Raw genomic sequence first — 27,293 nt, forward strand, 5'->3', positions numbered from 1 at the left:
TCTGTTACAACCCATGGATGGCAGATAATAACCAACAATATCGTACAATTATTCCCCCCCGCCCCCAGCTTCTCGGCAGATCTTCTCTGCCGTTCTGTTACATATCAGCATCCAAGATAGGGAAGAGCCAACAAACGAAGAACAAAAAGAAAGTGGGGGATGCACATACTGTCCTTCATAAATGATAGATAACAGTGGACGATCGGGAAGCCAGCAAGATGGAACCACAGACAACGGGTGGCCGAAGACTGGTGGAACATCTCTGTCTTACAGGCCCTGCGGAACTAATTAAGATCCCACAGGGTTCTATTTGTAATTCTGGCTACGTATACCTTGGCCAACAGAACGTTTCATGCCACAGTGAACGCAGCAGCTTTCGAAGTGCCCCGAGACTTTTTTATGTGTGTTATTTTGTGTGCCTATTGCATTCATGTCCTGAGCTCTTCCAAAAGTCAAGGGGATCTTTACTCTTGAAGCTAAAGGCGCGCTAGAAACCTTGCGGCCCTGCAGTCCGACACAGTAGTCCAAAAGAGGCACATATTCCCGTGTAATGGTGCGCTGAGCACCGAATGGCACCACATTGTGCATTATGCAGGCGCAAGCGTTCGATGTGTCATGTTTGGTTTATGTGTTTGGTTTAATTATGTTTATGTGTTTAATTGATATGTATGCGTGTGTGTCTGTCTGCACTGTTTTTAAATGTTTTCGTGCTGTAAAATTCACTGCCTTGGGAACCCTGCCTTGTGTTGAACGGTGACAGAGAAATGTCTTAAATAAATAAATAAGTATTAACTGGGCTATCCTGCCAAAAGATTGTGATCTCATTGTTTGGGAAACCGATTAAGCAACAATCACCCATCTGTCCAGCTGTGCATCTTACCTACAACTGCAGAATGAACTGTGCTCCAGTTTTCATTCCGACAAAAGGGCATGAAGCTAGTTTTTGGAATTCGGTTCCCGTTTGGCTGGCCTTGTGCATTCAGACGTTGCACTCTATAGGACAGCGATGGCGAACCTATGGCACGACTGCCAGAGGTGGCACTCAGAACCAGAGGTGGGATCCAACCAGTTCTCTAGAAGTGGTTACTAATTTTTTCTGAGTGCCGAGAAGGGGTTACTAAAGCAACCTCCCTGCCCAATAAGGACTGGAGGTGCGTGTGTGCGGCGGCGGCCACTGATTGAATCCCACCACCATCGGAACCTGTTATTAAAATTTTTGGATCCCACCACTGCTCAGAGCCCTCTCTGTGGGCACAGAGTTCATCATGTGGGGGGTGGGGTGGAAAATCACCCCCCCCCCACACACACACACATTTAGGTTCACCTGGATCGCTGGGCACAATGCCCCGCGGCGAGCAGGGAGAACTCGGCTGGCAGGCCTGATGACTGTGCTCCGGGTGGCTGATGCCCAAAGGGGGGGGGGGGAGAGGAGGCAGAGATGCTAGAGAGGTGCAGAGCGGTGCATGTGGGACTTGCTGGAGGCTAGAGCAGGCTGGCCCCTGCTTGAGTGGGTGTGGCGGAGGCAGAGGGGTGGGGTGGAGGCACTGGAGCAGCGCAGGGAAGTGGGGGGTGCACGCAGGGCTAAAACTTCAGTATTCAGGTTAAATTGCCGTGTTGGCACTTTGTGATAAATAAGTGGGTTTTGGGTTGCAATTTGGGCACTCGGTCTCGAAAACATTCACCATCACTGCTATAGAACAGCATAGAAAAAGCTTTCCCTGTTTTCCCTGCAGAATTCACATTTGTATAGAAGAAAACTCTCCATTTCAAAGCTGTTTTTTAAAATTTATTTGCCAGTGTACAGAAGAACCCGACTTCAAGTGTAAGCATCCTTCCCGCCTCTCCCAGTTCGATCAATCGAGCGCGTTTAACTAATCCCACTTTCTGGGGCTTGCAGCCTTCAGTGAGGACAGTTCAATCATGGAATGGATTGATCTCGAAAGAAACTGTGCGAGCAACTATGAATGTCTAACTGTATTCGGCTAGTTCGAAGTCTGTAAGAGTCGACCTGCCAGATTCTGAGAACGTTTTGGTTTTCAGCATAATCGACAAGGATGTATTTTTTTGGTGTCCGTTGCTTCCTAGATTTTTAAATAGTTATAAATAACAATAATAATTAAAAAATACATTTGCTACTCTTTGGTATGTGGCATCTGGCTAAAGCTGGAGATTCTGGAGTCTTTGTTCATTGCACGTTTGTCATCCAGACAGTCCCGCTAAGTCCCAAGGATTTTCAACTGAAGGATTCTTTGTTGTACTCAAACCGCGTCCCATAAGAATTGCTGCCGTTGCTCAGCTTGTGAAGGGCTTTGGAGATTTTGTTCGGTCCGCAGCAAAAAACGCCAACCGTCTTCCTGTCGAGATTGAAAACAGGGTCATCAAACTTGTGCTAGGACAGAAAACCAGGGCTACAGTTTGCAGAGCCAAAAGGTACTTTCATACTGAGGTCCACACTTTTTTTGGACTGTCTTGGTATCCAGTTATTATTTGTGGTCACCACTAACCTCTCCCCACCCCCAAGTCTTTCCTTCCCCGACATTTACAGAGGACTTGCGGAAAAGGTTCATCCCACTTCACACCAGAAATAGCAACAACCTACCCCTGGAGTGATCTCTCAGCTGAGAGATTGGTTCCATGGGTGCATGTTGGTCCAACCCTTCACTCGCTAGAGACAGATTATAAAAAACAGATGGACCCTTGTCTTGGATAAGCATAACCCACATCCATTTGGGGGGGAGTCTCATTTTTTCTGTTCCCACCCCACCCCAATCCCCATCATGTTGGCAAGTTAGAAATATTGTATTGCTGAAGGCTTTCACGGCCAGAATCACAGTGATTCAATGAGGATCCTCTGAAAATGCCAGTCACAGATGCAGGCGAAACGTCAGGAGAAAATGCTACTAGAACACGGCCATACAGCCCGGAAACCACACAACACCCCAGTTAGAAATATTGCTTTTTTAAATTTAAATGCAAGATTGTCCCCAATGAAGACTCAAAGAAGCTGGCGACATCTTTCTCCTGTCCTTTAATTTATCCTCACGCCAACCCTGTGAGGCATGTTCAGTTGTGTGTGTGTGTGTGTGTGTGTGTGTGTGTGAGAGAGAGAGAGAGAGAGAGAGAGAGAGAGAGAGAGAGAGGTGAGGGGGAGTAGATTGGGGGCTCAGGCCCTGCTCTCTGAGCTCTTGGCTTCAGAGATGAGGCAGGTGGTTCCTAAAGACAGGCATTTCCTACGGTGGCACCTCACCTTGGAAATACCTTCCCCCTTGATGCTCACTTGAGACTTGCTTTACTTTCATTTAGGTGCCAAGGTAAAACCCATCTTTTTACCAGGCTTTCAACTAAGCAGAAGCAGTGGCGTAGAGGAACCGGGTTTGATTCCCGGCTCTGCCGCCTGAGCTGTGGAGGCTTGTCTGGGGAATTCAGATTAGCCTGTACACTCCCACACATGCCAGCTGGGTGACCTTGAGCTAGTCACAGCTTCTCGGAGCTCTCTCAGCCCCAGCCCCAGCCCCAGCCCCAGCCCCAGCCCCCCTCCTCCTCCTCCTCCTCCTCCTCCTCCTTCTTCTTCTTCTTCTTCGGGTTTAAGGCTCTGCTCTGCTTCAGGGATGATTTTTATGTTGCCGCCTCTTGACTTGTGTTTTCTAATGGCTTGTCTTTTATACTGTGGTTTTTTGATGAAAACCGCCTCGAGTGGGACTCTGAAGAGGCTGCAACGAAACGTTCTACATAAAATTGTCATTAACATTCATGATTCATATTCAGCAGAGTAAAGAGTGGGCAACGGACAGAGGAGACCGACTGCGAATGAGCTCCTATAAAATGGTTCACTAAATAAGACTAGGTCGGGAGGGAATACACAGATGGAAGCTGCACCTAAGGTACATTGTGACTAGACGGTAAGAAGGAACAAGAGAAGGAAACAGAGAAAGTACATGGGCATTTGGTGCAAATGGAGCAGCAAACCGGAAAAATAATCCCCCCAACTTTTTCAGTGTGGAAAAATGGCTTGGGTGAGGGGTGAGGGAGGGGAGGGAGGGAGGGATGGCATGAAAGGGAGGGGAGAGAGGGGGAGGGGGCTAGCATCTGGACATGGCCCACCCACCGTAGTGGAGGGAGAGGGAGGGGTGGCATGCAAGGGAAGGGGAATGAGGGAGGGGAGTGAGTGAGGAGTGGCATGCAAGATAGGGGAGGGGGGAGGGAGGGGGAGGAACACTAAACTTTTACTGAAAGTTCTTCCTTCCACCTACATGACTCAAGGCACATCTTCATTGATATCCAATAGTCAACGTGGTGTAGTGGTTAAGAGCAGGTGGATTTTAATCTGGAGAACCGGGTTCGATTCCCCACTCCTCCACCGGAGTGGCAGAGGCTTATCTGGTGAACCAGATGTTTTTCCCCACTCCTCCATTCCTGACCTTGGGCTAGTCACAGTTCTTCGGAGCTCTCTTGGCCCCACCTACCTCACAAGGTGTGTTGTGGGGAGAGGAAAGGAAAGGAGCTTGTAAGCCACCTTGAGTCTCCTTCCAGGAGAGAAAGGTGGGGTATGAATCCAAACCACCTCCTCCTCCTCCTCCTCTTCTGGGTTTCCTAGACCATTGTCCAAAACCAAAATCACTATTCTCTACAACTGCTGAAGGACAGAATAGAACAAGAAGCCAAATCCCACCAGGCTGAAGGAACAGGAGAGAAAAAAAAAAGAAGATTCAGAAGGGAAACTCTGATAGCGGTGAAATAACGAACAGCCCCTGCTGTAAAGCAGAAGGAAAATCACAGTTCTGCTTAGCATGATGCAGCCCTGTCACTTTGCCTAACTGTGATGGATCAAGGGGAAGTGCCTTGTGTTTGGGGACAGGGCGGAATGACATCAGCAGCAAGCCACCTGCATTTTCTAAAAGCAGAAATGTGTGGGCAGCAGAAGTTTAGAGTGGAAAGAGGAATAGGCTTTTGCTCAGTGGACCTCCGGTCCAGCGAAGGGGCTCCACGGACAACGCCCAATAGTTTTCTGGCACCGTGCTATACCTGGCCTTCAACCACACTAAGTCAGAGAGTCATGACTAATCAAGTGCCGCCGCCAACTGATGGTGACCTCTCGTGGGTTTGTCAAGGCAAGAGATGTCCAGGTGCGCTTGGCCAGTGTCTGTGTCTACACAGCAATCCTGCTTAGCATCATAGCTCTCATGAGCTTGGACTAGACTGAGCTATTAAGGCATGGAAGACCGTCCCCTCTCTTCACTTCCCTTGTCTAGTTGGACTGACTTTGTTTTAGGACAGTGATGGCGAACCTTTTCGAGACCGAGTGCCCACATTGCAACCCAAACCCCACTTATGTATTGCAAAGTGCCAACCCGGCAATTTAACCTGAATGCTGAGGTTTTAGTTTAGGAAAAAAACGGTTTGCTCCCTCTTCCTCCGCCCCACCCGCTTGAGCCTCCAGAATGTCCCGTGCACACCACTCTGTGCCTCTGTAGCATCTCTGCCTCCTCTGTGCCCCCCTCGGGCAGCAGCCACCTGGAACACAGGCCCCAGGCCCGCCAGCCGAGTCCTCCCTGCTCATCGTGGTGCGCACACGTTGTGCTCAGTGGCTCAGCCCAGCCTAGATGTGTGTGTGTGTGGGGGGGGTGTGTGTGTGATTTTCCGCCCTCCACATGACGAACTCTGTGTGCGCGTGCCCACAAAGAGGGCTCCGAGCGCCACCTCTGGCACCCGTGCCATGGGTTCGCCATCACTGTTTTAGGATGTAGGGTTGGGAACTTTCTGAGCTGCTCCACCCTTGGTTGGACCAAGCGCTGCCTTTATGTTTTAGAGCATTATTATTCATTATAATTTAACGTATGAACAATTTTATTGCTTTTATACTATTGTGAGTTGCCCTGAGCTGTCACAGTGGGGGAGAGCAGGATAAAAATTGAAGGAAGGAAGGAAGGAAGGAAGGAAGGAAGGAAGGAAGGAAGGAAGGAAGGAAGGAAGGAAGGAAGGAAGGAAGGAAGGAAGGAAGGGCATGAAGGAAGGGAGGGAGGGAGGGAGGAAGGAAGGAAGGAAGGAAGGAAGGAAGGGAGGGCATGAAGGAAGGGAGGGAGGGAGGGAGGAAGGGAATAAGGTCAAAAGCTGCCTAGTGAATACAAAGACACGCATGCCGTCTCTGCCCCACCAGGCCCTCTCTGAGCATCCTTCTACTCACAGGCTATCCCACAACCTTATTGCCTCTGGACAATTTTTTCAGATAGAGGGTTTACCTAACTGCCTTCTAGTTCTCTGAGATTCTGGTTTTACAAAAAGGCACTTCCTCAAACCGGTCTGGAAAGACCCCCTTTCGGGCCAACAGAACAAAGCATGGCAGGTTTGGCGCCCGTCCACTTGCGTGAGGCATTAGGCTCCCAGTGTCCCTTTGGGCGGCTGTAATTAGTTTAATTGGGCCAGTGCCTGAAGAGCTGAACCTAGATGGACGGGGCCCAGCGCAGGCCTCCTGCTTGTAATCTCCTGTGGGAAAGTTACAATTAACTACAGTTGGAGCCGCTTCATACGTGGAGGCCCAGAAGCTGGCAGTTCCAGATCTTTCCACAGACTGCCAGTTATTTCTGCCCCATAAAAATAAAAACTGCCAGCACAACCAAACTGGCTGACCCGTGGCTCTCACCCTCTGCAAATCCTTCTGGGTGATTACTTGGATATGCCTTTAAAAAAAAGTTGGGTCAGGGTTCTGGGTTGTGAGGGGGGGAAGGGCAAGGAGATTGTAAGCCCCTTTGAGTCTCCTACAGGAGAGAAAGGGGGGATATAAATCCAAACTCTTCTTCTTCTACTATCTGGTTGGTGTACCAACCGCCTAACACACTGACAGATACCATGTCGAACTGGGCCTTGGAGTTTCCCAGACTATTAGTTGGTGTGCGCATGTCGTGCTCAGTGGTCCAGGCCAGCCTAGATGTGTGTGGGGGTGTGTGATTTTCCGCCCCCCCCCACATAACAAACTTTGTGTGTGCGTGCCCACAGAGAGGGCTCCGAGTGCCACCTCTAGCACCCGTGCCATAGGTTCGCCATCACTGGTATAGAACCAAAGCAGATTGGCATTATATTGTGAACTCCCACACATGCCAGCTGGGTGACCTTGGGCTAGTCACAGTTCTTCTGAGCTCCCTCAGCCCCACCCACCTCAGTGGGTGTTTGTTGTGAGGGGGAAGGGAAGGGAAAGGAGATTGTAAGCTCCTTTGAGTCTCCTGCAGGAGAGAAAGGGGGGTATAAATCCAAACTCCTCCTCCTCCTCCTTCTTCAGGCCTGAATCCTTCCCTTGCTTATATGACCTGTTTTCCCAAGTGCCACAGGGGCCTGATGTGGATGATCATCGCAGGATGGGAGAAGAAGCAAGTTCAGTCTTCCGCTGTGCCAAAATGGCTCCTGAGGCTGTCGTCAGACCTCTTGAGGGGTGGTTTACAGGGCAGGAATGGGTCCAAAGCATCCACACACCACTATTCTTGCTCCACTTTCTGACACAGTCTCCCCAAACTCCCTCTCCGTCCCTCTGAGCAGGTTCAGGGTTCAAGAAGAAGAAGAAGAAGAAGAAGAAGAAGAAGAAGAAGAAGAAGAAGAAGAAGAAGAAGAAGAAGAAGAAGAAGAAGAAGAAGAAGAAGAAGAGAAAGAAGAGAGAAAGAGAGAGAAGAGAAGAACAACAACAACAAGAACAAGAACAAGAACAAGAAAAACAACAAGAACAAGAACAAGAAAAACAACAAGAAGAAGAAGAAGAAGAAGAAGAAGAAGAAGAAGAAGAAGAAGAAGAAGAAGAAGAAGAAGAAGAAGAAGAAGAAGAAGAAGAAGAAGAAGAAGAAGAAGAAGAAGAAGAAGAAGAAGAAGAAGAAGAAGAAGAAGAAGAAGAACAAGAACAACAACAAGAAGAAGAACAGGAACAAGAAGAAGTAGTAGTTTTCCCTGACTTGAGAAGTAAGGCATCAGCAAGGGTTTGCATTTCCTGTGGACACAAACTAATCAAAACCAGCCCCGAAGATCTCATATGTTAATGTAAAAGAGAGGGAATGGTGGGTAGAAGCTGCCCAGAATGAACCTTCGAATTTCCCTGAACGTGTCAGTAGGTAGGTAGAGAGGAAGAGACAGAGAATAAGAACGAACGAACCCAGGGCGAGTTGCTGCCTCGGCAAACCAGCCCCGGCATCCATCTCTTAGCAGCAGTCTGGCCTGCGGCAATTAGCCGATGATCAACAACTTCTAGTCTCACGCCTTGCAAAGCTTCAGTTGCTGATTTCGGCAAATTAAACTTCCACACAAGAGCAAACCGAGCCCTGAGATCTCTGGAACAAAGAGCGTCCTGCCCCGGAAACGGAGAAAACTTCAAAGCTCCTTATTAGTTCCTTCCTGCCATTTTTTTAAATTTAAAAATTAGGTCACCTCTTAGGTGGGGCAGGGGAGCATCTGATAGGCATGCGGAAGACCCTGGGTTCAATCCCTGGCATCTCCTTTTATAAGAAGAGTTTGGATTTATATCCTGCCTTTCTCTCCTGTAAGGTAACGTTTCCCCTTCAGTCGTGTCCGACCCTGGGGTACCACAGCAAGCAGTGATTCCATAGGCAAGCATCTTTTGTGGAGTAGTTTGCCATTGCTTTCCCCAGCTATTCTTTACCCCCTAGCGATGCACTAGGTACTCATTTACCGACCAAGGAATGGATGGCTGGCTGAGTTGACCATGAGCCAGCTGCCAGGATATCTGACCCACAGGGGGCTCGAACTCCTGACCGTGTGAGTGGCAGTGCAAGCACTTAACCACTACGCCACGCAGCTCCTGTTCTCTCCTGTAAGAAGACTCGAAGGGGCTTAAAAACTCCTTTCCCTTCTTCCCCCCACAACAGACTCCTTGTGAGGTAGATGGGGCTGAGAGAGTTCTGAGAGAACTGTGACTAGCCCCAAGATAACCGAGCCAGAGTGTATGAGTGTGGAAACACATCTGGTTCACCAAATAAGCCTCTGTCTCTCAGGTGGAAGAGTGGGGAATCAAATCCAGTTCTCCAGATTAGAGTCCACTGCTCTTAACCACTGCACCACACAGGTAACACATAATATGAAAGGGCTCTGTCCAAAATCCTGGGGAGATGCTGCAGTGTTGAGATTGACCTAACCAAACCAGGGGTCTGGTTCAGTAGAAAGCAGGTTCAGGTCTGCCTAACCCAGCCTCCCTTGTCCCACAGGGTCAACCAGATGCTTCCAGAAAGCCAGCAACAAGACTACAGAGGTTTCTTGCTCTCTCCCAGAAACTCCACCATAGTCAGAAAAAGGGGTTGGTACAAAACCACACGGCCAACAAAAGACAAAACTGTACCAAAAGCGCTACAGCTAATGTTAAAGAAGCCTCCCTCTGGAGTGCAAAAATGAAATTGTATAGAACCATAGCAACATAAAGCAGACTGGCATACAATCAAATGCAGCGCCTCCAAACAATAATGAATGTCAGAATAAGCTACCGTATATATTCGTGTATAAGTCGACCCAAAGATAAGTCGAGGCACCTAATTTTACCACAAAAAACTGGGAAAACTTATTGACTCGAGTATAAGTCTAGGGTGGGAAATGCAGCAGCTACTAGTAAATTTCAAGAATAAAAATAGATCCGGTCGGGCACTATTTGGGGGTCTCTGCCACTGACCCCCCCCATCTCACCAATCCCAAGGTCTCTGCCACCGACCTCTCCATCCCGCAGCTTGTCCAGCTCACCCAGGTTGACTGGCTGTCACCCGCTGAAAGCCAGGAGCCGGCTGCCGCCGAGAAGAAGGCAGAGGCAGTGAAAGCGGCTGAAAGGGGGGAGGCAGAGAAGAAGGCAGGAGAGAGCGAAAACGGGAGAGGGGGAATGCCACACAAGAATTAAGTGGGACCCTCACTCACGTATAAGTCGAGAGGGGCTTTTTCAGCACAAAAAATGTGCTGAAAAAGTAGACTTATACACGAGTATATAAGGTATTCGGAATCTAGATCCTATGCCGACCTCGTAGTCACCACTTCAAGGCTTATTAGATCAATTAGTACTCAAGGATCACATTTATAATGCTGATAAGGATAATCCAAGTCGGACCGTGCTCTGCTTGCTTGGGTCATGCTCCTCGCAAAAGTCCCGGCATTGAAACTGGCATTGAGAGGTAAACTGCTATGAGCATGGAGGTTGCACTCAGTTTTCATGGCTAACAGCCATTTAGGGCAGGCCCAAGGGTTTTCGGTGCTCTAGGCAGGCTATAATTTGGGCAGCGCCCATGGCCACTGTGCCCCCCCAAATCCAAGTGGGTGCAAAACTGTTATGAAACAGGAGCCCCCCCTCCCCGCCGCCGCCGCCAACCCAGATGCATGCAGACTGCTGCAAATGAAGAGCAGCTGCAATTAGCTGGGCAGTTTGAAGCTGAAGGCAACATAGTATTTGTTCCTGCAACACTCCATCACAGGTGAGAATGCTGGGGGTGCCTGGGAAAGGGGGAAGGCAGGCTGGCCTCCAGCGTTTGTGCTGATCATGCAGTGCACCACAGTGGCAGCTCTGGCCAGAAGCTGACCTGTGCCTCTTTTGGTGCCCCCACCTCAATCCCAGGTAACCCTCTCTTTGCTCCAGGGCAGGTTATTGGCTTTGCCGTCAGTTTTCGATTCCACAGACCAAGTTGCGACGGCCTTCAAAAGTGCTTCTCCGCCTTTGGAGCTGCGCAGCCTGAAAACAAATGACGCTCTTTCTCTCTTGGCCCCCCAAGTGCTTGACTTGATGAGCAACTTAGCCACCTGACTATGCAAAGGGAAAGAAAAACACGGAAATGTGTCAGGCGCACTCTCTCCAGTCGCCAGAAGATGGCGCAGTTTTGCTCGGCATATTTTGCGGGATAGAATGAGACCACGAAGCTGGGCTAAAGCAGCCAAGCGCCTGGTAAAAACAGAGAGTTTGGGGGAAACCGTCACCCCATTACTTTCATTAGTCTGGAAGGAAACTATAAGACATACACTCCCCCGCCCCCCTTTACAATGGACTAACATGCCGTTTGGGACTCTAGTTTGGAGAGGAGACGTCTGAGGGGGGATATGATTGAAGTCTATAAAATTATGCATGGGGTAGGAAATGTTGACAGAGAGACATTTTTCTCTCTTTCTCACAATACTAGAACCAGGGGGCATTCATTGAAAATGCTGGGGGGAAGAATTAGGACTAATAGAAGGAAACACTTCCTCACGCAACGTGTGGTTGATGTTTGGAATATGCTGCCATAGGAGGTGGTGACGGCCACTAACCTGGATAGCTTTAAAAAGGGCTTGGGCAGATTTATGGAGGAGAAGTCGATCTATGGCTACCAATCTTGATCCTCCTTGATCTGAGGTTGCAAATGCCTTAACAGTCCAGGTGCTCGGGAGCAGCAGCAGAAGGCCATTGCTTTCACCTCCTGCATGTGAGCTCCCAAAGGCACCTGGTGGGCCACTGCGAGTAGCAGAGAGCTGGACTAGATGGACTCTGTTCTGATCCAGCTGGCTTGTTCTTATGTTCTTATGCCCTCTAGAAGAGGATCTCCTGTGCTGTTCAGAGCCACAAGCCAAGCTATTAAGTTTCTTTTCTAAGGAGATCAGGGTGATATACATGGCAGTCCCCTCCTCAGTTGTATCCCTACAACAACCTGGTAGGTTAGGTTAGGTGATGAATCTGTGACTGACCCAACGTCAACCAGAGCGCTTCAATGGCAGAGTGGGGATTCGAACCAGGGACTCCCACATCTAGTCCGGCACTCTAACCAGTACACCCTACTGGCCCTGCCACTCCAAATTCCAACTCCCCACTCCCAATGCATTCCTTTGGAGAACAACTTAAGCCAGTCTTTTCCCATTGACTTAGACTAGGCTAGACTACAAAGAAGAGGAAGAAGAAAAAGGAGAAGAAGAAGAAGAAGAAGAAGAAGAGGAAGAGGAAGGAGAAGAAGAGGAAGAAGCAGAAGAAGAAGAAGAAGAAGAAGAAGAAGAAGAAGAAGAAGAAAAGGAGGAGGAGGAGAAGGAGGAGGAAGAAGAGGAAGAAAGAAGAGTTGGATTTATATCCCCCTTTCTCTCTTGTAAGGATACTCAAAGGGGCTTACAATCTCCTTGCCCTTCCCCCCCTCACAACAAACACCCTATGAAGTAAGTGGGACTGAGAGAGCTCCGAAGAACCGTGACTAACCCACGGTCACCCAGTTGGCGTGTGTTGGAGTACACAAGCTAATCAGGTTCACCAGATAAGCCTCCACAGCTCAAGCGGCAGAGTGGGGAATCAAACCCGGTTCCTCTGGATGAGAGTGCACCTGCTTTTAACCACTACGCCACTGCTCCTCTCATTGTCTTGGCTGGTTGGTCTTAAGAGCTTCCTAGTTCTGCCAACTGAGATCCTTTGGTCAAGCTTGGGAATGTGGCAGCACATTGGTGCAGATTCAGGCTGCCCCCCCCCTTTTCCTTTATTGCCTCTTTCAAAAAATTAGGGCCAAATTATAAGCTAATGTTGGTGATCTGTCATCAGATGTTCCAACCTATAATTTGGCTTTTAAAAGCACCCACCAGAAGAAAGGGCTGAATCGGAGCCACGGAGCTCACAAAGGAGCGAGTTAACTCCCCCCTCCCCCCCAGTGTGGTTTCTCCTAGCAAAATCAATCCCTTCGAGTTTCTTTCATTTATATTTTTAGCCTCAATGTAGAAAAACATTGCCCAAAAGAGAAGCCCCGTGTTTTCTCCCTCTAATGATAATAATTGCCTGCTGTCAGGTTGCAACCAGCTCACGGCATCCGCGGGACCGCAGGGTTTTCAACGCAAGAGATGAGGCGGTTTGCCTCTGTGTAGCAACCCGGGACTCCCTTGGTGGTCTCCCATCCAGGTACTGACCAGGGCTGACTCTGCTTAGCTTCTGATATTTGACCAGGTTGGGCCAGCTTGGACTATCAGGTGGCTTTCTTCTTTTGCAGGAGCAAAATGCAACTCAAAAGATGCGTGGAGGGTGGAGGAGGGACGTCAACCATGGAAACAACACTGGGGACAAGGGGGGAAGCATTGAGAACACCCTTTCCATACAATTTATCCAATCTGCATCACACACACCCCATTGGCTATTTCAAGCTAAACCTCAGCATGGTGTAGTGGTTAAGAGCAGGTGGATTCTAATCTGGAGAACTGGGTTTGATTCCCCACTCCTCCACCTGAGTGGTGGAGGCAAATCTGATGAATTAGATGTGTTTCCGCACTCCTACATTCCTGCCGGGTGACTTTGGGCTACTCATAGTTCTTCGGGACTCTCTCAGCCACTCCTACCTCACAAGGTGTCTGTTGCGGGGAGAGGAAGGGAAAGGAGCTTGTAAGCCACCTTGAGTCTCCTTACAGGGGAGAAAGGTGGGATATAAATCCAAACCCCTCCCCCCTCCCCCTCCCCCTCCCCCTCCCCTCCCCCCCCCCCTCCCCCCCCCCCTCCCCCTCCCCCTCCCCTTCTTCTTCTTCTTCTTCTTCTTCTTCTTCTTCTTCTTCTTCTTCTTCTTCTTCTTCTTCTTCTTCTTCTTCTTCTTCTTCTTCTTCGCAGATTCCCAATATCATGTATAGCTTGGCACACAATTGTAACAGCTTTGGGGCAGGGACCCCTATTTCTGCTCAGGAGTCTCTGTAACAAGCCTTATAGATCAACCGTGCTTTTTATCAAGCCATGTTAACAGTTCTAATAAACTGGGCAATAAACTATTTACACAGCTTGACAGACAAGGTGCCTTCAGGTAGGACAGAAAGTTAGTCAGGGTAACTCCCTTCCCATCCAACGTTTTCTTCATTTTGGGGGAGATACATTGAGCTAGATCTAATGATTCCCTTACACTAAGTTGGGACCTCAGACTTCCTTCTGCTGACGGAGAAAAAACTTCCTTCAGCAAAGACTTCTCTTCATCAAAGAAAGGCTGCCTTCATCAGACACAGTCAGTCACAGCGGGAGGGAGTCTTAAAAAAAGAGACTTAAAAGAAGAGAGTCAGAGGATCTCACTTAGCTGACGGGAGTCGCAGGATTCAACCCATAAAACTGGGCCATTTCGAAACCAGCCTCTTTGGCCTCCTGTCTGGCTAGGTCTGTTCACGTTTATCTCGGTGATTTCTCAAAACAACAACAACAACCAGAATTAAGGACTGAGAAAGGGCCACCTTTCGATTTCCCAAGGAAAGCTGATTCTTACACAAGGCAGGCTGAGCTGCAGCTCACGAGGATAGCTGTAGCTCTCCCGTGTTATGGCTCAGCCTGGTCCAGGCGGGGACCTCTGGGAAGAAGACTCAGATGAAGAGGAGGGGACAGCTTCGGTTCCAGATCTCCAGGCACCGCCTGAAAATGCAGAGCCTAACCAGTCACTAGTCCAGTGATGGTGAACCTATGGCACGGGTACCAAAGGTGGCACCCCCACACACACACACAGACATCTAGGCTGGCCTGGGCCACTGAGCATGACGGGTGTGCACCACGGTGAGCAGGGAGGAGTCGGCTGGTGGGCCTGGTGCCTGTGCTCCGGGTGGCTGCTGCCCGAGGGGGGGGGGCACAGAGGAGGCAGAGATGCTAGAGAGGCACGGAGCAGTGCGCGCGGGACTTGCTGGAGGCTAGAGCAGGCTGGCCCCTGCTCAAGCAGGTGGGGCAGAGGAAGAGGGAGCCAACCCATGATGACACCCAGCTCATTCTGTTGATGGAGAGGGGGACGACCTCTGCCCCTGCGGCTCTACAGCATTGCTTGGAGTCGGTCGCTGGTTGGTTGAGGCAGAGTAGGTTAAAACTTAACCCAACAAAGACGGAGGTCCTCTGGCTAGGCCGGGGGGAGAGACCGAGGGATTTCCAGCCGCCTATTCTAGAAGGGGTCATTCTGGCCCCGACATCCCTGGCTCGCAGCCTGGGGGTCCGCCTGGACTCTGCCTTGACAATGGAGAGCCAGGTGGCCCATGTAACCCAGGTTGCGTTTTCGTACTCTCCGCCAGAGCGCGTGGGCAGTTTTTCATCTCCATCCAGGTGCGGCAGTTGTGGCCCCCCTACCTCCCCCGGCCCGAACTGGCCACCGGGACCCATGCGACGGTCCCCTCGAGGCTCGATTACTGTAACGCGCTTTACGCGGGCCTTCCCTTGCCTTTGAGACGGAAGTTGAAGCTGCTCCAGAATGCAGCGGCACGGCTTCCCCAGCAGGTGAGTGATTGGCTAGATCGCCTCACCCCTGTACTATGCCGTCTGCACTGGCTCCCAAGTGGAGTTCCGGATCGTCTTCAAGGTGTTGGTAATAACCTTGCTAAGGCCTTACGCATGACATGGGGCCCTCGCCCACCTACAGGGACCGCATCACCCCTTATGTCCCACGTAGAGCCACTACATTCAGCGGTGGCTTAAGAACTGCTGGTGACCCCCAGCCCAGCGAAGATGCGGCTCAGCTCACGACCCGGGCCAGGGCGCTTTACGGCTCTGGCCCCTGCCTGATGGAATGCTCTACCTCCATCAGTTCGGGCCCTGCAGGGACCCTTGGTGAGTTCCGCAGGGCCTGCAAAACAGAGCTATTCCACCGGGCCTTTGGAGAGGCTGGCCGCGGTTTTACTGCCCCCCACTGAAACATCGGAATTAAAACTGAGGCTGCCATTCTCCATCCCTTGTTATTTCGGTTGGGCCCACTGTTGATTCCACCTGGGGCCCGCCGTTCCCCCCTCCCTTTCCTTTTCTATTACTTATTTCTCCCTTTTAGCCTTGGGATCGGGCGCCCGTTTTTACCGTTTTATTGGTCTACTGTTATTGTTTAAATTGTATATGATTGCTGCTGGATTTTAAATGTGTTGATTCATGTTGTTGGAGTTGCTGTCGTAGAACAGCCATGTTGGAAGCCGCCTCGAGCCCCTTGGGGAAGAGGCGGCCTATAAGTTTGAAATATAAATAAATAAATAAATAAACCATTTTTTTCTAAACTGAAATCTCAGCAGTCAGGTTAAATTGCCGGGTTGGCACTTTGCGATAAATAAGTGGGGTTTGGGGTTGCAATTTGGGCACTCGGTCTCGAAAAGGTTGGCCATCACTGCACTAGTCCCTGCAGGGCCAGGTTCAGAGGCTCTGGCAGAGCAGGCAGGCGGGGATCCACAGCCAGGTCCAAGCTCTGAGATGCCCCAGCCAGGGTCTAGCCCTGAGGCATTTCAGCCTCTTCACAATGAGCCAGAAGGGACCCTGCCAGCCCCGTCACCTCCCCTGTTTCCAGAGCCACAGGAGCCATGCAAGAGGAGACTGTGTTACATCAGAAGAGATGCAGTAGCAGGTTAGCAGCCATGGGGCAAGCTGACTTGGATGCTAAGTCCTTATAGGAGCCAGACTAAAGTTACCCAGCTGCAAGAGGTTATTGCACTAGGGACTGGGAGGCTGGCTATAAAAGAGAGGTTGCAGCGAAGCTATCCTGTGGCAGCAATGTTGTGTTTCAGTTTGCAGGTCTCTGTCTCTAGCCTTGTGTTAAATAACTGCACCTGCTGAATAACTGTGTCCGGACTGTCTGTCGGTTCTTGGGGGTCTGTCTACGACACCCCCTCCCCAGCTGCAAATCAAAGCAGCTGTTCGCTAGAGGCGTGCCATGAATGCTCGGTTATGCAGCCCGCTGTGCCCCTGCAAAGGAGAACAGATGTATGGGAACCCGAGGGTATCCTGACGGTGGACTGATTCACCAGCCCCTCGATTCTACGTAATTTGTAGTCTGCATTCTCCTGACACACTGGGGGAGGCTTGACGAATGCCTGCGGAACAAAATGAAGAATGCACTTGTGCTGGGGAACAGGCCGGCTGGAAAAGCCCCTGCACGGGGCCCGCGACAACCTTGAGGCGCGGCGATTGATCCTTAAGCTGATCAGGAAAAAACCAGTGCTTGATTCCAGTACTCATCTGGAACTAACTGTTGGCAGTGTGAATCGACCAAATGCAAAACCAATTTAACCATTTGTTTAGGGTAATTGTGATCTTCCCACCCTGCAAACATTTTCCTTCTCAGCAGCCTTGGGTTATTTGTCACAAGGCGAAGGCATAATTAGCAGTGTGCAGAAAATATCCACGACGCGTTCCCATAATAGATATGGGGACACGCACGCATACACAAAATGAATATAATTACGGACTCACTGGTAGCGGGTTAAAAAGGGTGGCTGCTTTAACTGAACAATCAGCTGGCTTTTTTGGAATATTCTTTGTCCTCCGGGCCATGTTTTTTAAGAATACAGCACGTGACAAAGAGATACAAAGGCCAGCCCCTGTGATCCTACACAGGTCTGCTGGAATGTAAAAACCAAGCATTTCAAACGTTAAACCCTGGTGAAGCTCACGAAAAGCATCGGTGCAACTGGGTACAAAGTGCTGAACAGGGAGGGAGAAGCCTTGCCAAAGAAGAGGCCGGCTGCAGTCTTGGCTCAGGGCTGATTTTGGTCCTTCACTGCAAGAAGGTGATAAAGCAGAACCGTCAGCTTGGAGAGCAGCTTAGAGCCCCTGTGGGAGGTGGTTGTCATGGGGCACGGCCTCTGCAAAGGGATGGGTCTGCCCTTAGTCAAGGGGGGGATGCAAATTCTTGGGTGGGGCATCAAAGAGTGTGGGGTCAGCTCGAATGGTTGCAGCTTCTTGGGAGGGTTTTGAACTCTGGGTCAGAAGTGAAGTATCGCAAGAGAGGACCAGCTTGCACAAGGTAGTGGCAGGACCGGTGACAAATAAATGGAAATTGTGGCTCCGCCTCCACTGCCTTGTGCCCCTCTAGTTGCCTGAGGATGCCACCACAGGACTGATAAGAAGTTCAGGAAGAGTGAACAGGGTTCAGCTAGCCTTTCCCTTTTCCCTCCATGCCAAGGAGCTGATTGGCAGAACCACAGGAGAGCCGGCGTGGTGTAGTGGTTAAGAGTGGTGGGCTCTAATCTGGAGAACCGGGTTCGATTCCCTGCTCCTCCACATGAACAGCTGACTATCTGGTGAACTGGATTGGTTTCCCGCTCCTCCACATGCAGCCTGCTGGGTGACCTTGGACTAGTCACAGTTCTCTCAGCACTCTTTCAGCTCTTTCAGTTCTCTCAGAACTCTTTCAGTTCTCTCAGAACTCTTTCAGAACTCTTTCATAAGGTGTCTGTTGTGGGGGTGAGGGAGGTCTTGGAAGCCACTTTGAAGGTTCTTACAGGAGAGAAATGTGGAGTATAAATGCAAACAACAAATCCTCTTCTTCCAACCCATTTGCAGCCGAGACATTTGGACAGAAGCCACTGGGTTGAGACTTAGAAGCTGTGAATGCTTCCAACGGCTCTGCTTGCCTTCCAAAAAGCTTGTGGTGGGGAGGATCAGGTGAGCCGTGGGCAAATGCCATAGGATGGAGGGGAAATAACTCTCACTCTCTCTTCCAATAGGGAAGCCTCTTGCACTTAATTGACAGAGAAGAGCGTTGGTGGTGATTGGGCAGGCTTCCCCTTCCTCACCTGCTGGCTCTCATGTTGGCCCCATGACATTTCATCTAGAAGGTTCTCTGGACACCCCCCCCCCCCCCCCCAACACCAGCTTTTGAATGGCTGAAAAGGGCTGTTGAAGAAGAGGGAATTCAGGCAATATCTGCATACCTGAGCCCCTTCTAATCAAGGTTCTTTTGACCAAACCTGCATTTTCAGGCTTAGAATGTTCTCTCTGGTCTTTCTTATTTACTCCATGTATACCAGTGATAGCGAACCTTTTCGAGACCAAGTGCCCAAATTGCAACCCAAAACCCACTTATTGATCACAAAGTGCCAACACGGTAATTCCACCCTAATACAGAGGTTTTAGTTTAGAAAAAAAGGATTGGCTCCAAGGCATGCGTTACTCAGGAGTAAGCTTGGTGGTAGTTGGTGGATTTGCTTTGAAGCAACCATGCAACTCTTCAAACGGGTGAATCACGACCCTATAAGGGTTTACTCAGAAGCAAGCCCCATTGTCAGCAACCGAGCTTACTCCCAGGTAAAGGATCGCGCTTTAGTTCTTCACATGAAAATCAGTGGGGTTTAACAGCGCTTAACAGGGTTACCTACATCACTTCCCCAAAACTAGGTTTAATGTTAATAATCTAGCTCAGTGGCCCAGGTCAGCCTAGTTGGGGGGGGCATTCCCCCCCCACATGACAAACTCTGTGTGTGCCCACAGAGAGGGCTCTGAGTGCCACCTCTGGCACCCGTGCCATAGGTTCGCCACCACTGATGTATACCTTGCCTGTCTTCCCAAAGAAAGTTACAATCTTGTTCTCCTCTCCTCTCTGTTATCCTCAAAACAACCACCCTGTGAGGTAGACTGGGCTAAGAGTACGTGGCTGGCCTAGGGTCATTCAGTAGGCTTCCACAGCAGAGCGGGGATTCAAACCGGAGTCTCCCAGGTCCCAATCTGAGACTCTGACCACTACACTACATTGTCTCTGTGCATTCTTCGAGCAAACCCCACAGAAATGAACCGGGCAGTGGTGAATTATCTTAATAATAAACTTGACTTAAAGCTCTGTGGAGAAGAAGGGAAAAAGTATTAAGATTGGACAGGTGAAGAAGTAAAGAGAAGAACGTTCTATATTTTCACTGCTTTCTTTAAAATATAAAAGCTCAAGCAAGAACAAACTTATTTGCTTCAACTATGTTCAAATACATGTTAAAGAGTTTATTTTGTCTGAAGAAGCTAGGCACAGATGCAGGCGAAACGTCAGGAGAGAATGCTACTGGAACACAGCCAGACAACCCACAAAACCCACAACATCATAGTTTATTTCGCATTTGAGAGGGGAAGCCTTTGTTATTTTATTAGTAAGAAAAGGAATAAGGCTCACTCAAATATTGAGGAAAACATAAGTGGATAGAATGTTAGTATTTACTTTGTGAATCATAAGAACATAAGAACAAGCAGCTGGATCAGACCAAAGTCCATCTAGTCCAGCTCTCTGCTACTCGCAGTGGCCCACCAGGTGCCTTTGGGAGCTCACATGTAGGATGTGAATGCAATGGCCTTCTGCGGCTGTTGCTCCCGATCACCTGGTCTGTTAAGGCATTTGCAATCTCAGATCAAGGAGGATCAAGATTGGTGGCCATAAATCGACTTCTCCTCCATAAATCTGTCCAAGCCCCTTTTAAAGCTATCCAGGTTAGTGGCCATCACCACCTCCTGTGGCAGCATATTCCAAACACCAATCACACGTTGCGTGAAGAAGTGTTTCCTTTTATTAGTTCTAATTCTTGCCCCCAGCATTTTCAATGGATGCCCCCTGGTTCTAGTATTGTGAGAAAGAGAGAAAAATTTCTCTCTGTCAACATTTTCTACCCCATGCATAATTTTTATTTATTTATTTATTTATTTATTTATTTATTTATTTATTTATTTATTGTATTTGTATACCGCCCTCCCCGAAGGCTCAGGGCGGTTTCCAACAAAATAAAAATTTAAAACATCATATATTTAAAACATCATATATTTGTAGACTTCAATCATATCCCCCCCTCAGCCGCCTCCTCTCCAAACTAAAGAGTCCCAAACGCTGCAGCCTCTCCTCATAGGGAAGGTGCTCCAGTCCCTCAATCATCCTCGTTGCCCTTCTCTGCACTTTTTCTATCTCCTCAATATCTTTTTTGAGATGCGGCGACCAGAACTGGACACAGTACTCCAAGTGCAGTCGCACCACTGCTTTATATAAGGGCATGACAATCTTTGCAGTTTTATTCCTCAATTCCTTTTCTAATGATCCCCAGCATAGTTTTAGTTTAGAAAAAATCATATTTGCTCTGATAATTTTAACTTTTTTGCAGTTAATTTGAAAACCAATGAATATTTTTTTCCAAAAAAAAAGAAATGAACAGGGCAGCTCTGCAATCACATTTTACGCTGATGGGCTGCGTCCAGGAGAATTATGCTAGATCTTGAAAGATTTAGCATTGAACGATTCAATCGATTGCTTCTTTTTCATCGTGTCACACTGATGATTCCTGCTGGTGATTACCTTTCATCACAATGCCCAGCGCACGCGGCAAACAAGACACTGATTGGGCTCAGATTAAAACGTTAACGCTCCGAGTGTTCTGAAAACGCGCAAAACGCTCCCCGCCCGAATCCGTCGCCGCTTTATTGGGCAGAAGATGAACCGCTCTGATTGTGGAAACTGACAGCTCTTCGGTTAAAAGCCCCTCTGTCTCAGACGCGACATACTGGTTAACAGCAGCCATCCGGTGCTTCGGCATTAAACGACAGCGCGAAAACTCCGGGTCATTTCCATACAAACACAGTTTATTAAACCCGCTACGTCTCCCGTCCCTCCGAACGACGGGGAATCTCGCTTACCGTCGGTTGGACTTGGCGATTTCGTTAAATAGGAGCTCCCAGCAAGGTCGCCTGATAGAAAGCCGGGAGTTCAGTACTTGGTATTTCTCTCCGGTTATTTCCTGCAAGAAACAAGACAGGCTTGGCTAATGGTTACAGATCGATCAGCTAACGCTTTTGGGAGGTGACTCTTAGGGCTGAGCTACTCATTACAATGTACCTGACGCTTCCACAGGGACTCACAGCCATACTGCAGCTACGAGTTTCCAATGAGAACTCCATTTTTAGAAATACCACAGGGGAGAGGGGGCTCTTGTCTCCCTTTTCCTGAGCTGAAGCAGTGTGTGTGTGTGTGTGTATGTGTGTGTGTGTGTGTGTGTGTGTGTGTGTGTGTGTGTGTGTAGTACCATCATGTCACTTCCAACATCTGTCGACCCTATGAATGAATGTCCTTCAAAATGCCCTAGTCACGCCGTGGTGGCGAACCTTTGGCACTCCAGATGTTATGGACTACAATTCCCATCAGCCCCTGCCAGCATGGCCAATTGGCCATGCTGGCGAGCTGATAAGGTAGCAACCCATCTGGAGATATAACCACCCACTAGTGTTAACAGCCTGGCTCAGATGTGACAAACTGCGTCTTCCTTGACTGAGTCAACCTATCTCCTGTTGGGTCATTCTCTTTTCCTGCACCCTGTTGGGTCATTCAACTTTTCCTAGCATTATTGTCTTTTCTAGTGACTCTTATAGTCTTCTCATAATGTGACTGAACTCCAGTAGTCTCAATTTGGTCATTTTAGCTTCAAGGGAGAGTTCAGGTTCGAACTGATCTAGAACCCGCTGATTTGTCTTTTTGGGTGTCTGCGGTATCCGGGAAACTCTCCTCCAGTATCTCATTTCAAAAGAATCTATTTTCTTCCTGTCCAATTTTCACACTCACACATAGTCATAGGGCACACTATGGCATGAATTAACTTAGTCTTGGTTGCCGGTGACACATCCCTGCATTTAAGAATCTTTTCTAGCTGTCCTTCCGTGTCTCAGGCCCCTTCCACACATGCAGAATAATGCACTTTCAATCCACTTCCACAATGGTTCACAAGTGGATTTTGCTATTCTGCACAGCTGCAAAGCGCATTGAAAGTGGATCGAAAGTGCATTATTCTGCATGTGCGGAAGGGGCCTTACTCTCCTTCTGACTTCTTGGTTGCAATCTCTCTTTAGAAAATATTCCGCAATTTCAGTTTCTTCACTGTCAACCTTAAAGTTAAATCATGGGATCCTGCCCCACTGGAAGGCCGCACAAGGCAAACATTCAGTGCATGTGGGGTGCCCCCTGGCAGGACAAGTAACACATAGAACTGAAACACCCGATGGATAACTCAGGGCCATATTAAACATTATTGTTTTTGAAGAGTTGGTTCTGGGTTTCCCTGGACTCAACCCATGTTTTCCACAGACACGTGGCAGTTGTGCGAAACAGCTTCTTAAAAGAGCAAGAGAGAGAGAGAGAGAGAGAGAGGGAGGGAGGGAGAGAGAGAGGGAGAGAGAGGGAGAGGGAGGGAGAGAGGGAGGGAGGGAGGGAGGGGGAGAGAGGGAGAGAGGGAGGGGAGGAGAGAGGGGGGAGGGGGGGAGGGAGGGAGGGAGGGAGGGAGGGAGGAGAGAGGGAGGGAGGAAGGAAGGAGAGAGGGAGAGGGAGGGAGAGAGGGAGAGGGAGGGAGAGAGGGAGAGAGAGAGAGGGAGAGGGAGAGAGAGAGAGCAAGGATTCAGAATGGTGCCAGAGGGGGAAGAAATGTTCCTAAACCGCCCCCACCGTTTTCCCATGCAAAACTTGCTTTGCTGGGAAGTTATTCCCCCAGTTTTGCTGCTCCACAGGGAACAAAAACCCATGTGTTTTATTAGATATCAGCTCTATCATGAACACATGTGGAGCTGACCAGGCTAAATCAGAATACGATGATCCATCGGACTAATGGGGACCCTGGAAGCAGAATAATGCACTTTCAATCCACTTCCAATGCACTGTGCAGCTGGATTTTACGGTGTGGCATAGCAAACTCCACTTGCAAACAACTGTGGAAGTGGACTGAAAGGTCTGATGCACTATGTCTTGAAGGAGGAATGAAGACTCCAGGGTCTCAGATAGAAATCCTTCCAACACCTACTACCAGCTCCTTTTTAATTGGATTGAAACTGGGACTTTCCGCCTGCCAAGCAGAGATTCTTCCACGGAGCCACGCCCCTGGACACTTCCTTTTGTTTACCCTATGGCCATATGAGGCAGGTGACCAAATGTCATGGTTCAAGCTGCCCGGAATCAATCAATCAATCAATCAATCAATCAACCAATCAACCAATCAATAATGTGAAATCAATATTATTATTATTATTATGTGTATTATTATTATGCTATTAATATTATTAATATTATTATTATTATTATTAATAGTAGCCAATAATGTCCAGCCAGCCTGTCTGTCTGTCTGTCTGTCTGTCTGTCTGTCTGTCTGTCTGTCTGTCTGTCTGTCTGTCTGTCTGTCTGTCTGTCTATTATTTGGATTTCTATACCGCCCCATCCCCAAGGGGCTCTGGGTGGTGTACAACATAGAATCCCGATACAGTCAAACAAGGAGCACAGATTTACTACATATAAATAAATTACAAATTGCACTGGCTCGATCAACTTTACATACAGTTTCTAAAAACCTTTTTTAAAAGCGATGAAAACAATAAAGGGCACCGATAAAACCCATTTTTAAAATCCTCCCCAGGAGGGAGGGGCAGCGAGTCCCATGAAAACAGGAGGGACCCAGATGTAAAAGGGACCCAGATGTAAAAGAGCAAATATCTCGATGGCTTCTTCATCACCCCTTAGTCAAAGGTCGGTAAGCGTTTTTGCAATTCCCCCAGATTTTCTGATCTGGTCCTGAAATGTGGGGTATAACTTTGCTGCTACAAACTGGCTTCTCTTGCAGCTATTTGCAAGCCGTGGTGTTTCTGCTCGGTAAAAGTGTCGTCTGTATGCCTGTCTAGGGGCAGTCAAGGCAATGTTTTGATGGTTGCTCGACTCTACGCATGGCTTTACCCAACCCACAGTTTGCTGTGATGTTAATCTGGCACTCGGAATCAGTCCTTGAACTGCACAGCCTTCTGTTTATGTAATTCTGTCCAAACTGTTTGACCGCTATGCTGAAAAACACAGGAAATCGATACCAGGGTTTGCTTTTTTTAAAAAAAAGGCCAGGTCGAAGTACTGTCATTCAAAACTTGGAGTCTTCCCAAGTCCTCTGATTAGTATCCCAGCTTGGTTCTGCATTGATGCAACTTTTCCTTGAAAACAACAACTATTTGTTCTAACATCTGAAGGGGCAAGAGAATAACCTTTTCCTTCAAAGTGGAATATACAGATGTCCACTACAACTCCTGCTGGTTTGCTTGCCTTGAAAAACAGACACTGATTTTTTTTTAAAAAAAAATCATTGTGGGTGGTCTTATTTGGAAGCTACTTTTAGTCCTGTTTGAAACGTGCAAAGATACGGATAGTGCCTGCTCCTGTCCCCAACAGTGCAAACATTATTCCATCACCCTCCTGAAATTTCACCGGGTGATACCTCACTTTTTAAACACATCTTTGCACCCACAAGAAACTTTCTTGTAAAAATTCAAAAACTTTGATTCTTGGAAAGCCAGATTCCATGCCCAGAGTCACATCCTACAATTTCCCAACATTCCAGCAACATAAATACAGTCCAGCAAAAAACTTTCCTTCCTTCCTTCCTTCCTTCCTTCCTTCCTTCCTTCCTTCCTTCCTTCCTTCCTTCCTTCCTTCCTTCCTTCCTTCCTTCCTTCCTTCCTTCCTTCCTTCCTTCCTTCCTTCCTTCCTTCCTTCCTTCCTTCCTTCCCTTCCTGCCTTCCCTCCTTCCCTCCTTCCCTCCCTCCCTTCCTGCCTGCCTTCCTTCCCTCCTTCCTTCCTTCCTTCCTTCCCTCCCTCCTGCCCTCCCTCCCTCCCTCCCTCCCTGCCTTCCTTCCTTCCCTCCCTCCTTCCTGCCTTCCCTCCCTCCCTCCTTCCCTCCCTCCTTCCCTCCCTCCCTCCTTCCCTCCCTCCCTCCCTTCCCTCCCTCCCTCCTTCCCTCCCTCCTTCCTTCCTCCCTCCCTCCTTCCCTCCTCCCTTCCCTCCTTCCCTCCCTTCCCTCCCTCCTTCCTTCCCTCCTTCCTTCCTGCCTTCCCTCCCTCCCTTCCTGCCTTCCTTCCCTCCTTCCTTCCCTCCCTCCCTCCTGCCCTCCCTCCCTCCTGCCCTCCCTCCCTCCCTTCCTTCCCTCCCTCCTTCCTGCCTTCCCTCCCTCCCTCCCCTCCCTCCTTCCCTCCCTCCTTTCCTCCCGCCTTCCCTCCCTCCCGCCTTCCCTCCCTCCCTCCCTCCTGCCTTCCCTCCCTCCCTCCCTCCCTCCCTCCCTCCCTCCCTCCCTCCCTTCCTTCCTTCCTTCCCTTCCTTCCTTCCCTTCCTTCCTTCCTTCCTTCCTTCCTTCCTCCCTCCCTCCCTCCCTCCCTCCCTCCCTCCCTTCCCTCCCTCCCTCCCTCCCTCCTTCCTTCCTGCCTTCCCTCCCTCCCTCCCTTCCTGCCTTCCTTCCCTCCTTCCTTCCTTCCCTCCCTCCTGCCCTCCCTCCCTCCCTCCCTCCCTGCCTTCCTTCCTCCCTCCTTCCTTCCTGCCTTCCCTCCCTCCCTCCCTCCCCTCCCTCCTTCCCTCCCTCCTTTCCTCCTTCCTTCCCTCCCTTCCTTCCCTCCTCCCTCCCCTCCCTTCCTTCCCTCCCTCCCTCCCTCCCTCCCTCCCTTCCTTTCATTCCTCCCCCTTCCTTCCTTCCTTCCTTCCTTCCTTCCTTCCTTCCTTCCTTCCTTCCTTCCTTCCTTCCTTCCTTCCTTCCTTCCTTCCTTCCTTCCTTCTCCTGTCACCACGTACCTGTATCCCATCTGTCTGAGTGAGGTACAGCTGGATATTTACAAAGTCTGGTCGGTTTTCTTGCCAGAGCTGAAATAATTGTGCATTAAAGAGAGAGAGAGAGAGAAAGAGATCAGTGAATTAGCACATTTTTCTCTGAAGCAGGAACAAAGATGTTATTGCTGAATCTGTACATTCAGCAATAACATCTTTATTCCATTATGACTCAGGGCTGAACTCCACATTTTGTGCAAGCACAGGCAGGAATAGGCAACCCAAATAATCATGGGGATAGAGGCAAGGCTAAAGATGCGTGGGATTTGTGAGTTTGGTGTGGGGAGGTGGCTGAGGGGTGATATGACAGTGCAGGGTCTTTCTGACTGTCAGGGCTGTTCGATGGTGGAATTCACCGCCTCAGAGAGTGGTGGAGTCTCCTTCTTTGGAGGTTTTCAAACAGAGGCTGGATGATCACATGTCTGGAGTGTTTTGCGTATCCCTGCATGGCAGGGGGTTGGACTTGATGTGGTCTCGTCCAACTCTAGGATTCTATGATGCTGCAAAGATCTAGAATCCACCAAGTTTTCTTACGATCTAACTCCCAGGTCTGACCACTTCAATAACTGTGGCTCTTTGGATTCCTGATATATATATATATTCTTACCTTGTTATGTAAGCTGCAGAGCAGATCCGCAAAACAGTGGAAGTACCGGATGTCTCGGCACACCCAAACAAAGTAAAGCCTCTGAAGTTTGTAGCATTTCCAGTCATCACTTCAAAATGAGGGGAGCGGGAGTGAAATACATTTCCATTAACAAATGTCTGTTTAAAAAAGATCAACCCTCAACTAGCATAGAACAGACCTTTCCCCTCCCCATTGTTTCCCCACCATCCAAGCTGAGATGATGCTTTAAAATTAATTTAAAATGTTGGTTCCCAAGTGAGAGGCAGCTGGAAAGGAGCTAGCCCTGCAGTCTTGACTCTGAGTTCCTTGGGGGAAAAGAAGAAGTGTGGCGGTTCGGAATAAGTGTAACGGGAAAACTGCCATGCAGTCACCCTGGCAAACGATGCTTGCCAACGCAACAAGAGCTTCTCAGGATC

General features: G+C 49.2%; 1 protein-coding gene across 3 annotated transcripts in view; it reads right to left on the reverse strand.

Moving 5' to 3' along the window:
• Nucleotides 1–1,773: 1,773 nt before the first annotated feature.
• LOC125431982 (NADPH oxidase 4-like) overlaps nucleotides 1,774–27,293 on the reverse strand; it is an 81,526-nt gene continuing 56,006 nt past the window's right edge. For 2 of the 3 annotated variants that reach the window (XM_048495250.1, XM_048495248.1), the window contains 4 exons: nucleotides 26,857–26,965; nucleotides 26,217–26,285; nucleotides 21,287–21,387; nucleotides 1,774–2,354 (listed from right to left, as the gene is read on the reverse strand). In XM_048495250.1, the coding sequence (XP_048351207.1) occupies nucleotides 2,234–2,354; nucleotides 21,287–21,387; nucleotides 26,217–26,285; nucleotides 26,857–26,965 (400 nt within the window). In that variant the 3' untranslated portion in view covers nucleotides 1,774–2,233. The remainder of the gene's footprint in view (nucleotides 2,355–21,286; nucleotides 21,388–26,216; nucleotides 26,286–26,856; nucleotides 26,966–27,293) is intronic. The other variant, XM_048495249.1, reaches the window with a different exon arrangement.

Source organism: Sphaerodactylus townsendi, linkage group LG04 (genome assembly GCF_021028975.2).
Source record: "Sphaerodactylus townsendi isolate TG3544 linkage group LG04, MPM_Stown_v2.3, whole genome shotgun sequence".
NCBI classification, from domain to species: domain Eukaryota; kingdom Metazoa; phylum Chordata; class Lepidosauria; order Squamata; family Sphaerodactylidae; genus Sphaerodactylus; species Sphaerodactylus townsendi.